The sequence below is a fragment of the Thamnophis elegans genome, chromosome 14, assembly GCF_009769535.1.
Source record: "Thamnophis elegans isolate rThaEle1 chromosome 14, rThaEle1.pri, whole genome shotgun sequence".
In the NCBI taxonomy this organism is placed as follows: Eukaryota; Metazoa; Chordata; class Lepidosauria; order Squamata; family Colubridae; genus Thamnophis; species Thamnophis elegans.
Genome location: NC_045554.1, coordinates 8,058,680 through 8,073,336, shown reverse-complemented (window position 1 = coordinate 8,073,336; position 14,657 = coordinate 8,058,680). Strand labels below are relative to the sequence as shown.

Below are 14,657 nucleotides of genomic sequence, written 5' to 3'. Positions count from 1 at the left end.
AGAAAGAAAGAAAGAAAGAAAGAAAGAAAGAAACTATGTACCTTTATTTGTTTTTTATGTATCTATTGATCATATTTATTCGCTGTCCATCTTAACTCTGGGCTGCTTGCAAAATTATATTTTGACCCCTTGCTAGCAGGGATGATTAAACTAACCACAAATCTCTTCTCTGGTTTGCTAAATGTTGCCCACAAACTGAGAAGGACAGCTTGTTTGAATAACAGAATTACAGAGTTGGAAGGGACCTTGTAGGTCATCTAGTCCAACCCCCAGCCAAAGCAGGAGACCCTACACCATTTCTGACAGATGGCAGTCCAGTCTCTTCTTGAAAGCTTCCAGTGATGAAGCTCCTGTAACGTCTGAAGGCAAGCAGTTTCATTTGTTGATTGAGCTGTTCATTGGTTGATTCAGCTGTTCATTGGTTGATTAGGCTTTTGATTGGTTGACTGAGCTGTTCCATTGGTTGATTGAGCTGTTCATTGGTTGATTGTGCTGTTGCATTGGTTGATTGAGCTGTTCCATTGGTTGATTGAACAGTTCCATTGGTTAATATTCCATTGATTGATTGTGTGGTTGTATTGGTTGATTGAGCTGTTCCATTGGTTGATTGAGTGGTTCCATTGGTTAATATTCCATTGATTGATTGTGCGGTTGTATTGATTGATTGTACTGTTCCATTGGTTGATTGAGCTGTTCCATTGGTTGATTGAGTGGTTCCATTGGTTAATATTCCGTTGGTTGATTGAGCTGTCGCATTGGTAGATTGAACTGTTCATTGGTTGATTGAGCTATTCCATTGGTAGATTGAGCTGTTCATTGGTGATTGAGCTATTCCATTGGTTGAGTGAGCTGTTCATTGGTAGATTGTGCTGTTCATTGGTTGTGCGATTGAAATTCAGACGCTTGGCAACTGACTCCTATTTATGATGGACGTAGCGTCCCGAGGTCATGTGATCCCCTTTTGCCGACCTTCCGGCAAGCAAAGTCAATGGGGAAGCCGGATTCGCTTTACAACCGTGTTGAGTAACTTAACAACTGTGATGATTCGCTTAGCAATGGTGGCAAGAAAGGTTGTGAAATGGAGCAAAACTCGCTTAACAAGTGTCTCATTGAAGCAACAAAAAAAATTGGGCTCCGTTGTGGCCGTAAGTCAAGGGCTCCCTGTGATCTGCTGGAGAAATCTCATAAAAGCTGCGGTTTCTACTCATTGTAGTTTATGAGCATAAATGGATTGTATTTATGAACCTTCGGGGACTTTGATTCTCAAGAATTGTTATGCTTGGCTTTTAAATTTTTTGGTAGACTTTCCAGGATTTTGCTCGTATATTTGCAGGAGAAATATTGTTTCTGTGACTAAGCGGCAATCATGCATGAAGAATAGAATGATACATGAGTCAAGTGACTCAAGGAAAGCGGGCAGGAGAAGAGCTTGGCTTGGCCACGAGTTTGGGCTTTGCCAGCAGAGATGGAGCTCAGGTAATGTTCATTCCTGAACCTGGTTATGGACATAGATGGGCTTCGGTGTTTCTCACTTTCAAAGAACTAAATCAGATGCCTTTTGGTGTGATTGCTTTCAACTGTCTGGTTCTCCTGTTTTATGGCTTGCAAGATGGCTTGGGCACTAACTGGTCAATCAGTCAATGGCTGCAATCTGGTGGGGAAGAAGAGGAGGAGGAGGAAGGGGAAGGGAAAGGAGGGGAAGGGGAAAAAGGGGTGGTGGAGGAGAAGAAGAGGAGAAGGAAGGGGGGAAGAAGAAAGAGGAGGAGGAGGAGGAGGAGAAAGGAAAGAAGGAAGGAAGGAAAGAGGCATGGAAGAAGAAAGAAGAGGAGGAGGGGGAAGAGGAAGAAAAGAAGAAAAGAAGAAGAAGAAGAAGAAGAAGAAGAAGAAGAAGAGAGGAAGGAAGGAAGGAAGGAAAGAGGGATGGAGGAAGAAAGGAGGAGGGGGAGGAGGAGGAAGAGAAGAAGAAGAAGAAGAAGAAGAAGAAGAAGAAGAAGAGAGAGAGAGAAATATTAAGGAAAGAAGGAAGGAGGGAGGGAAGAAGAGGAGGGGGAGGAAGAAGAGGAAGAGGAAGAAGTCCATTCAGTCATGTCCAACTCTATGGGCCAGGTCTCTCCACATCGTCCAATCTTGCACTACTTCTTTGAGTTGTTCTACACTCTGCCAGCTGATATCCAGCCACTGTGTTCTTTGGTGCCCTGGTTTCCTTTTACCGCTAAGATGAAATGAGATAAGAGTGTTGCAAAATATCAACAAAATCATCCTCAAATCCTCTCACTCGTGAGATTTTGTGCAGCCACTCAAAATCTCAACTGATTTGGGATTCTCATGGTAGATGTGTACGGGCATCTATGGAGGTTCTCAGTCAATCCAGGTCATGGTTGTCCCAAAGGTGCTTTTTTCAAGAGGCAACTGGACTTTCTGGTTTTTCTTGGAAGACATCTCGCTTCTCATCCAAGAAGCTTCCAAGATAATTTCGCTTCTCATCCAAGAAGCCTACCATCCAGTCAGAGCTGAAGAAGTTTCTTGGATGAGAAACGAAACACCTTCCAAGAAAATCCAGAAAGTCCAGCTGCCTCTTGAAAAAGCATCCTTGGGACATGAGTATGGAGCTTTTCATGTTTGTAGATCCTGGATCTTACTCTATGGAGCACAATGCGCATTGCTGATAGAAAGTGAACCTCTAAATCTCTTTTGATCCCAAGTCTACCTCATGTTCTTGTGAAGCAAGTGTGTCTGTCTATGGGTTGTGTTTTTGGTGGAGAATGGTCGTTCAAAAAAGGTTGGGTGAAGGTTGCAGGCAGTATGCCCTGGTACGGGCGTACCGTTCCGGTACGATGCTCCGGAGGGCCCTCCGGCCATCCTTACCTGTATTTGAGCTCTTCAGCGCTTCCGTGCACAGACCATACACCACCTGTGTGATGCTCCACCAAGCAGCTGGAGCATTGTGGAGACATTGTGGAGTGTAAGGACACATGCACACACATGTGCATGCACGCTGCACATGTTCATGTGGTTGTCGCCAGCCCCATTGTACCGTACCGGAACCCACCACTGGTGCAGATATATCACAGGTCAGCTGGTGTTCTTGGTTAAAAGTAAGGACTGTAATCTCAATCCTGGAAGCCTTGAAATACTCAGGAGTAGCAATAGCAATAGCAGTTAGACTTATATACCGCTTCATAGGGCTTTCAGCCCTCTCTAAGCGGTTTACAGAGTCAGCATATCGCCCTCACAATCTGGGTCCTCATTTCACCCACCTTGGAAGGATGGAAGGCTGAGTCAACCTTGAGCTGGTGAGATTTGAACAGCCGAACTGCAGCTAGCAGTCAGCTGAAGTAGTCTGCAGTACTGCACTCTAACCACTGCGCTACCTCGGCTCAATTGTCAGCTGCTAGGGATTCGCAGAGGTTCGGGAGACCCTCTAGCTAAGATTCTGTGCCGTTTGGAGAACACTCCTGGCTTGCCCCACCCACTCCTCCCCTCCCCCTCACAGGAGTCCCCACGCGATAACTTGCGTTGAATTTGGATTTGATGAGAGTTGACCGTTTTTGGTTTCTTCTTTCTGTTTTGTTGGAGGGCTTTCATAAGGGTTGTTTTATTTTATTTTTTTAATGGAATTGTTCTCGTTAGTCCAGTGAACTGTATCGGAAGCATCTGCTTTTGAAGCCACCCTTATAGTTTAGGGAAAGCAAATGATAGCAGGGTGATAAGCAGATGCTACGCAGAAGAACCGTAGCTAAAAGAGAAATGAATGCGAGTTTTAAACAAGTGTTACTTCTATAGAATGTCCTCGTTCTGCTTTTTTCCACGGTCCGGGAAATAAGCCAATTTGGAACTAATGTAGCATAGCTGTGGCGAGCAGTGAGGCTCAGAATCGGGGATCACCAGATTATAGATGATGTGTGGCTCCCTCTTCCTCCTTCTTCCCTCCTCCTCTTCTTCCATTCCCCAAACCCATCTCGCCTCTAGCACTGATGGTATTAACTAGTTGGATGATGAAACATCTGCAAGAAAACAACCAGGTTCTGAGAACACCAAGGACCCCACAGTCCTCATCCTCCTCTTCTTCCTCCTCCTCCTCCTGTTGGATAAAATGAGCATCATAGGGCAACAATAGAGCATTGTTGCCCTATGATTAAGTTAGCCAATTTAAAGGAGTTGTGTTTCCTTTTTATTTGTTCGTTTTATTCCTTTTTTCCTTTTTTTTTTCTTTTCTTATAGTAAATACCCTGTGTATAAATGATTGCAAATGGAATGTGAAAATTGAAAATTGAATAAAATATTTTACGAAAGATTAAGTTAGCCAATTTGAAGTTAGCAATCACAGGGCAACAATAGAGCATTGTGGCTCTGTAATTGCTAACTTCAAATTGGCTAACTTAATTCATCCCAAACCCAAGAACCGTTACTCACATGGAATTAAAACTTGGCAATACTTGTGGCTTCTTCACCACTGCCATGCTGCTACAATCAGCTACCATCGTGTGATCATCATTTCCAGTGCTCCCTGCCAGCCTCCCAATAGAAAAGTCAATGGGGAAGCCAGCGGGAAGTCGGAAGTCATTTCCTCTCCTGCTGCTATTTTGTCACACCCATGGACATTCTTGTGCCTCTGTTTAGGTAAGGAGATATCACTGAAAGAATGACCCAGTTGGTCACTGCTTGTCTGTCTACCGCAGGGGTCAGCAAATTGTGGCTCTGGAGCCGCATGTGGCTCTTTCCTCCCTCTGCTGCGGCTCCGTCATCGGTCAGTGCCACAATTTTTAGAGGAGCTTCTGGTGGGTGGGGGAGAAAAGCACAGTTGGCCAGAAGAAGACTCTATGGCAAGGGGAGGGTTTTTCATTTGTCTCCACAATTGATAGGGCTTTCGGTTATGACGGGTAGAGTAAAAAGTAAGCCATGCTAGGAGGAGACTCTATGGTGGGGGAACTGAACTTCCGGTCAGCTCCAGAATTGAAGAGGGGGCTTCCGGTTAGTACCTTTGTGGCTCCTGTGTTTTCTTTTCTTTGGGAAACGGGTCCAAATGGCTCTTTGGGTGTTTAATTTTGCCAACGCCTGGTCTAGCGTGGGAAATCAGGAGTCCAGATGGTTCCAATGTATATAAGAATTTATTGCAAGTTTAAGCACTCTATAAGAATCTGAACTACTAAAGATCAAAGCAAGGTGGCAGTAGATAAGAGTCAATGAAATTCAAGCTGGTGAGGACTTAGATCTCTTGTGGGTGCAAAGTGCCTCAAGACTGATGACACACTTAACCCTTCCCTCAGGCTCATCCTGGTCATCTCCTTCATTGTCTAGATAATTTTCTAACCATGTTCGGTACAAAGCCTTGATAGGGTGGTGTCCAGGTTGAAGAAAGCTATTCTAGATTTTCCACCACTTCATTATTCATCTGATCTGGTAGGACAAAGGTCAGTGATGGGGGGACCCACTTTACATGCAAGAGATTCCAAGGTGCAATTCTCTAGATAAGGCTTGGAAGCACCTGGAAAACTCAATAAAAATAGATCTTTTGGGGACGTGGTGGCTCTGTGGCTAAGACACTGTGCTTGTCCATCAGAAAGGTCAGCAGTTTGGCGGTTTGAATCCCTAGTGCCCTGTACCTGAGTGAGCTCCTGTGACTTGTCCCAGCTTCTGCCAACCTAGCAGTTCGAAAGCACGTAAAAATGCAAGTAGAAAAATAAGAACCACCTTTGGTGGGAAGGTAACAGTGTTCTGTGCACCTTCGGCATTGAGTCATGCCAGCCACATGACCACGGAGACGTCTTCGGACAGCGCTGGCTCTTCGGCTTTGAAACGGAGATGAGCACCGCCCCCTAGAGTCGAGAATGACTAGCTCATATGTACGAGGGGAACTTTTACCTTTATTCTTTTGTGCCTGTGCAGTTGGAAATAGACAGCTGTAGCAACATGTCACAATCTTTCTTTTTTCCCCTACTTCTAGGATGGCTATTTTTCTCACCGTCCAAAGGAGAAGACACGTACAGACAGCAACAATGAGAACTCTGTCCCCAAGGACTTCGAAAACATTGACAACAGCAATTTTGTTCCCCGGTCCCAGAAGCAGAAGCATCACCCAGAACTGGTGAAAAAGCCCATCAGTGCACAGAAGGAACGTCTGCGGAGAAAGCTAGAACAAGAGGAGAAAGCCAAGGAGAACTCCGTCCTCGGGAAAAACTTCAACGAGCGGCTACCCTTGGACAATTCTGCCCCTAAACCCAACAACAACAACCATGGCAACTCTCTGAAAGACACCCCAAGGTCTCTCGGACAGCCTCGTACGAAACGCAATGGGAATGGTTCCCCTGAACTTGGATATGATCAGCTGCCCAAATGTGACATTTCAGGCAAGGAGGCCCTCTCGGCTCTATCCAGGGCCAAATCCAAGTTGTGTCGTCAAGAAATTGCCGAGACCTACTGTCAACACAAGCAAGGGAAGCTTATGCCCGAGCAGGTGACTCGTTTCTGCCCGCTGGAAGGTAAGCTGGAGGGGAAAAGGGAGGAGAAGGGTCTCCAACAGTGTTGTCTGTTATAAAGAACCGTGCTGACACGGTGCTTAGAATGCAGTATTGCAGGCTAACTCTGCCGACTGCCAGCAGTTCGATCCTCACTGGCTCAAGGTAGACTCAGCCTTCCATACTGGGCTCATATGGCCAGAGGTGGTGGAGTGGTCAGAATGGAGTATTGCAGGCTAACTCTGCCGACTGCCAGCAGTTCGATTCTCACTGGCTCCAACAACGTTGTCTGTTATAAAGAGCCATGGTGGCGCAGTGCTTAGAATGCAGTATTTCAGGCTAACTCTGCCAACTGCCAGCAGTTCAATTCTGACTGGTTCAAGGTGGACTCAGCCTTCCATACTGAGCTCATATGGCCGGAGGTAGTGCAGTGGTCAGAATGGAGTATTTCAGGCTAACTCTGCCAACTGCCAGCAATTCAGTTCTCACTGGCTCAAGGTGGACTCAGCCTTCCATACTGAGCTCATATGGCCGGAGGTAGTGCAGTGGTCAGAATGGAGTATTTCAGGCTAACTCTGCCGACTGCCAGAAGTTCGATTCTCACCGGCTCAAGATGGACTCAGCCTGCCACACTGGGCTTATTATGGCCACATATGACTCCCTTCTACTATGGCAAACCTTCACGGCCAACTGGACCAACTCTGAAATTCAAACTCCCCCTCCCTATATGCTTTTAATTTTTAAAATAATGATGAAATATCATCCGGTTTGATTCTGGGCCAGCCCGATAACAGGAACAAAAATGACACACAACTCCAAAGCTTCCGTCTTCCTATTTGCCAAGTGTTTCCTGCCCATATGAAGTTCCATCTCACCAGACCTCCATCCCAGTGGTGGGTTTCAAAAATTTTTGGAACCTACTCTGTGGGTGTGGCCTCCTTTGTGGGAGTGGCTTGCCAGCCATATAACCTGGTGGGAGTGGCTTGCCGGCCATGTTTTTTTCTTTCTTTCTTTCTTTCTTTCTCTCTCTCTCTCTCTCTCTCTCTCTCTCTCTCTCTCTTTCCCTCTTTCCTTCCTTTTGTCTCTCTGTCCTTTTTTTCTTTTTTTCTTTCATCTCTCACTCTTTTTCTTTCTTTTTTCTTTTTTTATTTATTTATTTCTTCCTTTCTTTCTCTCTCTCTCTCTGTGTCAGTCTGTCTGTCTCTGTGGGGGGGGGCAGTGGTGGGTTTCAAAACTTTTTGGAACCTCTTCTGTAGGTGGGGCCTGCTTTCCGGGTCCACTGGTGGAACCTCTTCTACCTGGTTCGGTAGATTTGACGAACCGGTTCTACCGAATAGGTGCGAACTGGTAGGAACCCACCTCTGCTCCATCCCTAAATTTCTCATCGCTTACGAACGGGAGACGAAAGAAGAAATCGAAGTAGAATTGGAGACCTTCCTTTTTTTTCTTTTAAAAAAAAATCATTTTCTGCCTTGTTCACTTTACTGTTCCTTTCCCTTTTCCCTTGGCGTATATTTAAATGGCTGGGGCAATTTTCATTCAGTCTCGTCTCTAGGGATAATGGATAGTGTAGGGAAAAAAACCAACTGGGGTGTAATATTTAGTATTTATTCCTGGTCTCATGCTGGTAGCAAATTAGTTTGCCAGGCTTCATCATATGTCCTCAGCAGGCACATATGTAATTAAAAGGAATATGCGCGGAGTTCACAGTAGCGCAATGCTTTTTCGGCTGTAAAAAGTCCATATGCTCCTTTGGGAATGCAGACCAGGGCAATGTAATTATGGCAAGGCTAAATACATGTAGGTTTTTTTTTTTAAATGATTTTCTAATCTCAAGGAAAGTTAACTCTTTTCGTACTGAGCTGTTGTGGCGGAACTGCCAGCAGATTCGGACAGTGAGGAGGTTGGGGAGGAACCTGGGCCAGTCCTGGAGTCTGTGGAAGGCTCTGATGAGGGCTCTGTGTCGGAGGCAGAGAGGGGGCTAGGGCTGTATGCCACTTATCAGCTGCCTTCAGACTCAGACATCAGTGAGGCAGAGGAACAGCTGGAGCCTGTTCCCAGTGTGAGCATGCACAGAGTTGCCAGACGAAGGGAACAGCTAAAGCACAAGGGTTGACTTGGAAGTAAGGCCACAGGTGGATAATGAATGGCCCCTCCCAGAGGAAATAAAAGAGGAGCGAAAGGGGAGTGGAGTTTGCAGGAGACCATTATTTCACTTCATTGGTTTGTGACTCTCTGAGACTCCTTGCCAAGTTTTGCAGATATGGGCCTGGCAGCTCTCCAAGCCATATAAGGTCTTGTGACTGTAAATCCTCCCTCGAAAGGCTTTGCTGGATATGAATGAGCAGAATTCACAGTCAATTAATCAAGGGGATTTTTTTTCGGGACAAGGAGTTTACTGCATGCTCTCGGGGAGCCTAGAGCAGAACATGAGCATTGGAAAAAGATGAAGGAATCCAGGGGTGGGTTCCTACCAGCACCAGTACCGCTTCGCACAGTAGTCCTCAGGGAGGAGCTTCTGCTGAGCCTCCTTCTCGGCCAGACCCAATTTGAACTGAGCTGTTTTGCGAACTTTCTCCTGGTGACTGCTTAGCTCCAACAACTGCTTTCTGGAGCCCGGGCAGGCAGGCAAGGAGTGTCTGGGAGGAGAGGGGTGAGTAGAGGCTGGCGAGGCACCCCTAGATGTGAGTGAGGTCAAGTTGGACACACCCACCCAGACACATGACCACCTAGCCACACCCACTCAGCCAGTCATTAGGCAGATCATATGAGTGGTCCATGGGATTTAAAATGATGAATTTAGTGGTCCCTGAAGTCCAAAAGATTGGGGACCCCTGGTTAAGACAACAGTCTGTTCTGACTCCCTCCTCCATCCAGTAACGAATTCCGAGACAGGCTCAACTGGAATGTACTTTAATAGCAAAACACCAAAACCTCAGTGGCTGAAAGCCAAGCAGAACAAACAGATAAGGACCTTGGCAGCAACTCAGACAAACTCAGGCAGCAATAAACACAGATAAGGCTTGGCAGCAATCCAGCCTGCCAAGCTCTCAGTACTGTCCTCCGACATTCAATCCTGCATTGACTTCTGCAAAGAGGGGTGTGTGCACCAGTAGCTTTTTGTAGTCTGGAGAGGAACCTAATGACCACCAGCTGAGTACAATCACCTCCTGTAATTGCGTAATTGATCCTGATGCCTAGTAGCTCTTCGATGGCGTGCATCCAGGAACAACTCACTACTGGCCTCCAGCTCACTCTCCCTTGTCTCCTCCCCACTGGTCCAAGGCTCAGGTGCCTCCTGGTGGCCAACCAGCCTCTATGTGCCCTGCTCAGAGTCGGAACCCTTTCCAGGTTCCTCCACATCTTCCAGAGCCGACTCAGAGGGCCCCTCGCTGTCGGAGTCCGGTGGCAGCTCCAACGGCATCTGCTGGGCCACAACAATAGTCCAAGGAGATATTTCAGAAAGAATGAGAATAGAAGAAGCAGGGGCCCTCCCTAATCTCTTAGAAAGCAAACTCGAGGAAATTGGGGGAAGGGGCTTTCAGACTTGCAAAAAACTCTGTAACTGTAACCTTGCAATATATTTAGTGTTAGAGCTCCTCTTTTGGCTTCCTGTCTGGACTTCCTCAGAGGACTGACACTTTCCAGAAGACAGATGGTTGCCCAGACCTTAAAAGCAACCCTTAGTCCTGTTGGATCTGCAGGCCTTGTAAATCAAGGCGAGAACTTCCTTGAAAGGCCTCCTTAAAAGGATTGCCATCTGCTTCAAGAAATCCCAAGTCTGTGTGAGGGCGTGTTAATGAAATCGGAATGCATTTGCATATGGATATCCGCAGCATTGACAGAAGCGCCAAGGAAGTTCGCCGGTGTGGTCTTTCAGGCACAGCCTGCCTAATGTGGCAAGATCTAAGCACCAAAATACACAGGTTAGAGCGGACCTCCTTCAATCAGAGGTTCTCCCCATCTGTCGGGACAACATCCTGAGAATTTCCAAGCCAGATGGGCCCGTGAAATTCCATGATTCTGAAGACTTGTATGGAATTGAAATGACAGCTAAAACTTCTCATCACGGCTTGAAGCTCCATTATTATTGTTTATTTAGCAGATTTTTTATTATTTTTTCCCTTCTACACCACCTTACAGTCATTACATCAACATTGTTATGTCATCATACCTGTACATGTATATAATATTTTGCTTCTACATTTACACGCCTTTATACACAGTTCTATATATATTTATATATAGTTTTTTGGCTTAATTAATTTTATTCTTGTTTTGCAGCCATTTGTACCAATTGTTCCAAATTTCATAATATTCCAACTCTTCTTTATCTTTTAATTTCAGTGTTAATTTGTCCATCTCTGCACAATCCAAAGTTTTTTTATCACTAATTCATCCCAGGGGGTATTATTTTGTTTCCAGCATTGGCCATTATTATTGTTGATGGGTAGGTCCATCAAGACAGATCCTGGTTGAAGAGTAAAACAAGAGAAATTTATAGTTAAACCTTTTCATTGTGGCTTAAAGGTCCATTATTATTGATGGGTAGGTCCATCAAGACAGATCCTGGTTGAAGAGTAAAACAAGAAAGCTTTAGAGTCAAACCTTTTCATCATGGCTTGAAGCTCCATTATTACTGATAGGTAGGCCCATCAAGACTAGTCCTGGTTGAAGAGTAGAACAAGAGAACTTTGATAGTCAAACCTTTTCATCATGGCTTGAAGCTCCATTATTATTGAAAGGTAGGTCCATCAAGACTAGTCCTGGATGAAGAGTAGAACAAGAGAACTTTGATAGTCAAACCTTTTCATCATGGCTTGAAGCTCCATTATTATTGATAGGTAGGCCCATCAAGACTAGTCCTGGTTGAAGAGTAGAACAAGAGAACTTTGATAGTCAAGCCTTTTCATCATGACTTGAAGCTCCATTATTATTGATAGGTAGGCCCATCAAGACAGATCCTGGTTGAAGAGTAGAACAAGAGAACTTTGATAGTCAAACCTTTTCATCATGGCTTGAAGCTCCATTATTATTGATAGGTAGGCCCATCAAGACTAGTCCTGGTTGAAGAGTAGAACAAGAGAACTTTGATAGTCAAACCTTTTTATCATGACTTGAAGCTCCATTATTATTGATAGGTAGGCCCATCAAGACTAGTCCTGGTTGAAGAGTAGAACAAGCAAGCTTCTATTAAGACCTGTTTTCTTCCCACAAGCTGAAAAAGTCTTTCTTAAGGAAGTCTGGAAAAGAGTGCGGAGAAGAGCAGCAAAAAACGATTGAGGCTGGATATAAAATAGATGAAGAACAGTTGCAGGAATTGGGTGTCTCCAGCCCAGTGGTGGGTTTCAAAAAATTTTAGAACCTCTTCTCTAGGTGTCACCTGCTTTGTGGGAGTGGATTGCTGGCCATATGACCGGGTGGGAGTGGCTTGGCAGTCATGTGACTGGGTGGGCATGGCCAACTTGTAAAATGTGGTGAAACTCATTTAACAACACTCTTGCTTAGCAACCAAAATGTTGGCTCAGAAACTCTGGCATTTGAAGCACGCAAGTCTTAAAGCTGTCAAGTTACAAGACCCTTGCACCCCTAACCCTTTAGAAAAAAAAACAACCCAGGGGGGTTCAAACTTGACAGCGTTAAGACTTCTGGACTTCAACTCCCAGAATTCTTCCTCCAGTCATGTTGGCTCAGGAACTCTGGCATTGAAGTGTGCAAGTCTTAAGGCTGCCAGGTTACAAGACCCTTGCACCCCTAACCCTTTAGAAAAAAAAACCCCAGGGGTGTTCAAACTTGACAGCTTTAAGACTTGTGGACTTCAACTCCCAGAATTCCTCCTCCAGTCATGTTGGCTCAGGAACTCTGAAACCGGTTCTAAACGGCACTGTAGATTTGTGGGACCTCTTCTATAGAAGAGGTTAGAACTGGCAGGAACCCAGCCCTGCTCCAGTCTAAAAAGAAAGGACCAGGGGTGACGTGAAACTTAAAAGAATTTAAGGGGCTGTCACTCACAGAGAAGAGGGGGACAACCTATTCTCCAAAGCACCAGGAGTCAAGACAAGAAACAATTGATGGAAACTAATGAAGAAAAGGACCAAACTAGAAATTTCCTGAGAGATAGAACAATTAATCAATGGGACAACTTGCCTCCAGAAGTTGTGGATGCTCCAACACTGGAGGTTTTTAAGAAGAGCTTGGACAGCCAAATGTTGGGCATGGTGTAGAGTTTCCTGCTTGAGCAAGGGGTTGGACTAGAAGACCTCCAAGGTCCCTTCCAACCCTGTTATTCTATTCTTCTATTAAGCCTTTGGTTGTGACCACCTTCTCAGCCATCAGCCATCACTATCCAGGCAGGCAAAACTAATTTATTCTTATCCGTTTGGTAGCCGGGCGAACTACAATGCTGTGCTTCATGCACGAAAAATCAATGTACTTCCATCCCGTTCTTAGAATTCTCAGCATGGAACCTTGTTGCCTTCCTTAAATTTTGTCCTTACTCCATTCTCTTGTCGCTCTCTGGGTTCTTTTCACTGTGTTATTTATAAACACGGACAAAGGCGATGGGTCCGTTTTGTGTGTTGGCCTTTTGTGATCAAGGTTTCCGAATCTCTGGATTTTATACAGTGCCGAAAGAAGTGCAATTCCTTGGAGTGCTCGTGTGCGAGAAGCGGAAGCGTGGCGTCAACAATTGTGTAGTTTAATCCTATCGTAACCTACTGGAAATATTGTCCATACAATTAGTCAACGGTGCTGTGTGCCTTGGATGCGTGACCCGTCAAAAGCGCGGAGGACAAAATCGCGCTCCACGAAAGCGCGCATGTGACGTCATCACAGCACGACAAAAAAAATTAAAAATTGAAATAAAATTAAAATTAAAGCAAGCCGATTCACATAAAGGTAAGGGTTAGGTTAAGGGTTAGGGTTAGGTTTAGAGCGTTAGCATTAGGTTTAGCGTTAGGTTAAGGGTTAGCGTTAGGTTTAGCGTTACGTTAACGGTTAGGTTTAGGGTTAGATTTAGGGTTAGGTTTAGGGTTAGGTTTGGGGGGGTTAGGGTAAGGTTTTAGCTTTATTTTTACATTTTTCGATCACAGCGCGATGTTTTCGTCGCGCTGTGATGATGTCAAATGCGCGCTTTCGTCGAGCACGATTTTGTCCTCCGCGATTTTGTGGTGGAACCCCTTGGATGTCCTACCTCACCGGGATTAGCGTTGGGCTCACCGATAGAAGGGAAGTCAAATATACCAAAAGAGGAGTGTGATTTAGCACCTAGGTGAAATTTGCACAGTGGAGGTCCTTGGTGCTGTGTGAGCTTGGTGGTTTTCTTGCAGACATTTCATTACCCAACTGAGTAACATCATCAAGTGCTAGAAGGGAGTGGGGTTTGCTCTCTCTCTCTCTTTCTTTCTCTCTCTCTCACACACACGGTTTGCCCTGTTGAGGTTGGTGAGTGTGTTGTTTTTGGTGGTTCCTTGATTAAGGTGATGTTTGCTGTTTGCCTGATTTGAGATGGAAGTTCCTTGATTGAAAAGCAAACCCATCAAACTCATAGACCTCCTCCTACTCTCCCACCTCCTCTTCCTCCTCTCTGCAAACCCCACTCCTTGTATCACTGATGATATTACTTAATTTGGTCGTGAAATGCCTGCAAGAATACCACCAAGTCAGAGAACACCAAGGATCCCATAATTCTCCTCCTCCTTCTCCTCTCCCCATTCCTCCTCCTCCTCTCTGCAAACCCCACTCCTTTTAGCACTGATGATGTTACCTTGTTCGGTCGTGGAATGCCTGCCAGAAAACCAAGTCAGAGAACACCAAGAATCCCATAGTTGTCCTCCCCCTCCTCCTCCTTCTCCCCTTCCTCCTCCCTGCAAACCCCACTCCTTTTAGCACTGATGATGTTACCTTGTTCGGTCGTGAAATGCCTGCCAGAAAACCAAGTCAGAGAACACCAAGAATCCCATAGTTGTCCTCCCCCTCCTCCTCCTTCTCCCCTTCCTCCTCCCTGCAAACCCCACTCCTTTTAGCACTGATGATGTTACCTTGTTCGGTCGTGAAATGCCTGCCAGAAAACCAAGTCAGAGGTTCCATCACAAATGTGCGAACGACAAAAGCGCGCCTGACTAAACCGCGGTGACAAAACTGCGCCGACAAAAGCGCGCGACGAATGAGCGACGAATGAGCCCGGAAGCGCACCGACAACAG

At 45.5% G+C, this 14,657-nt stretch overlaps 1 protein-coding gene across 1 annotated transcript in view; it reads left to right on the top strand.

Annotated features, from left to right (window-relative positions):
* The window catches only part of XYLT1 (xylosyltransferase 1), a 170,904-nt gene that overhangs the window by 85,263 nt on the left and 70,984 nt on the right, over positions 1–14,657 (top strand). The window contains exon 3 of the mRNA XM_032230135.1: positions 5,945–6,479. Coding sequence (XP_032086026.1) covers positions 5,945–6,479 — 535 coding nt within the window. The remainder of the gene's footprint in view (positions 1–5,944; positions 6,480–14,657) is intronic.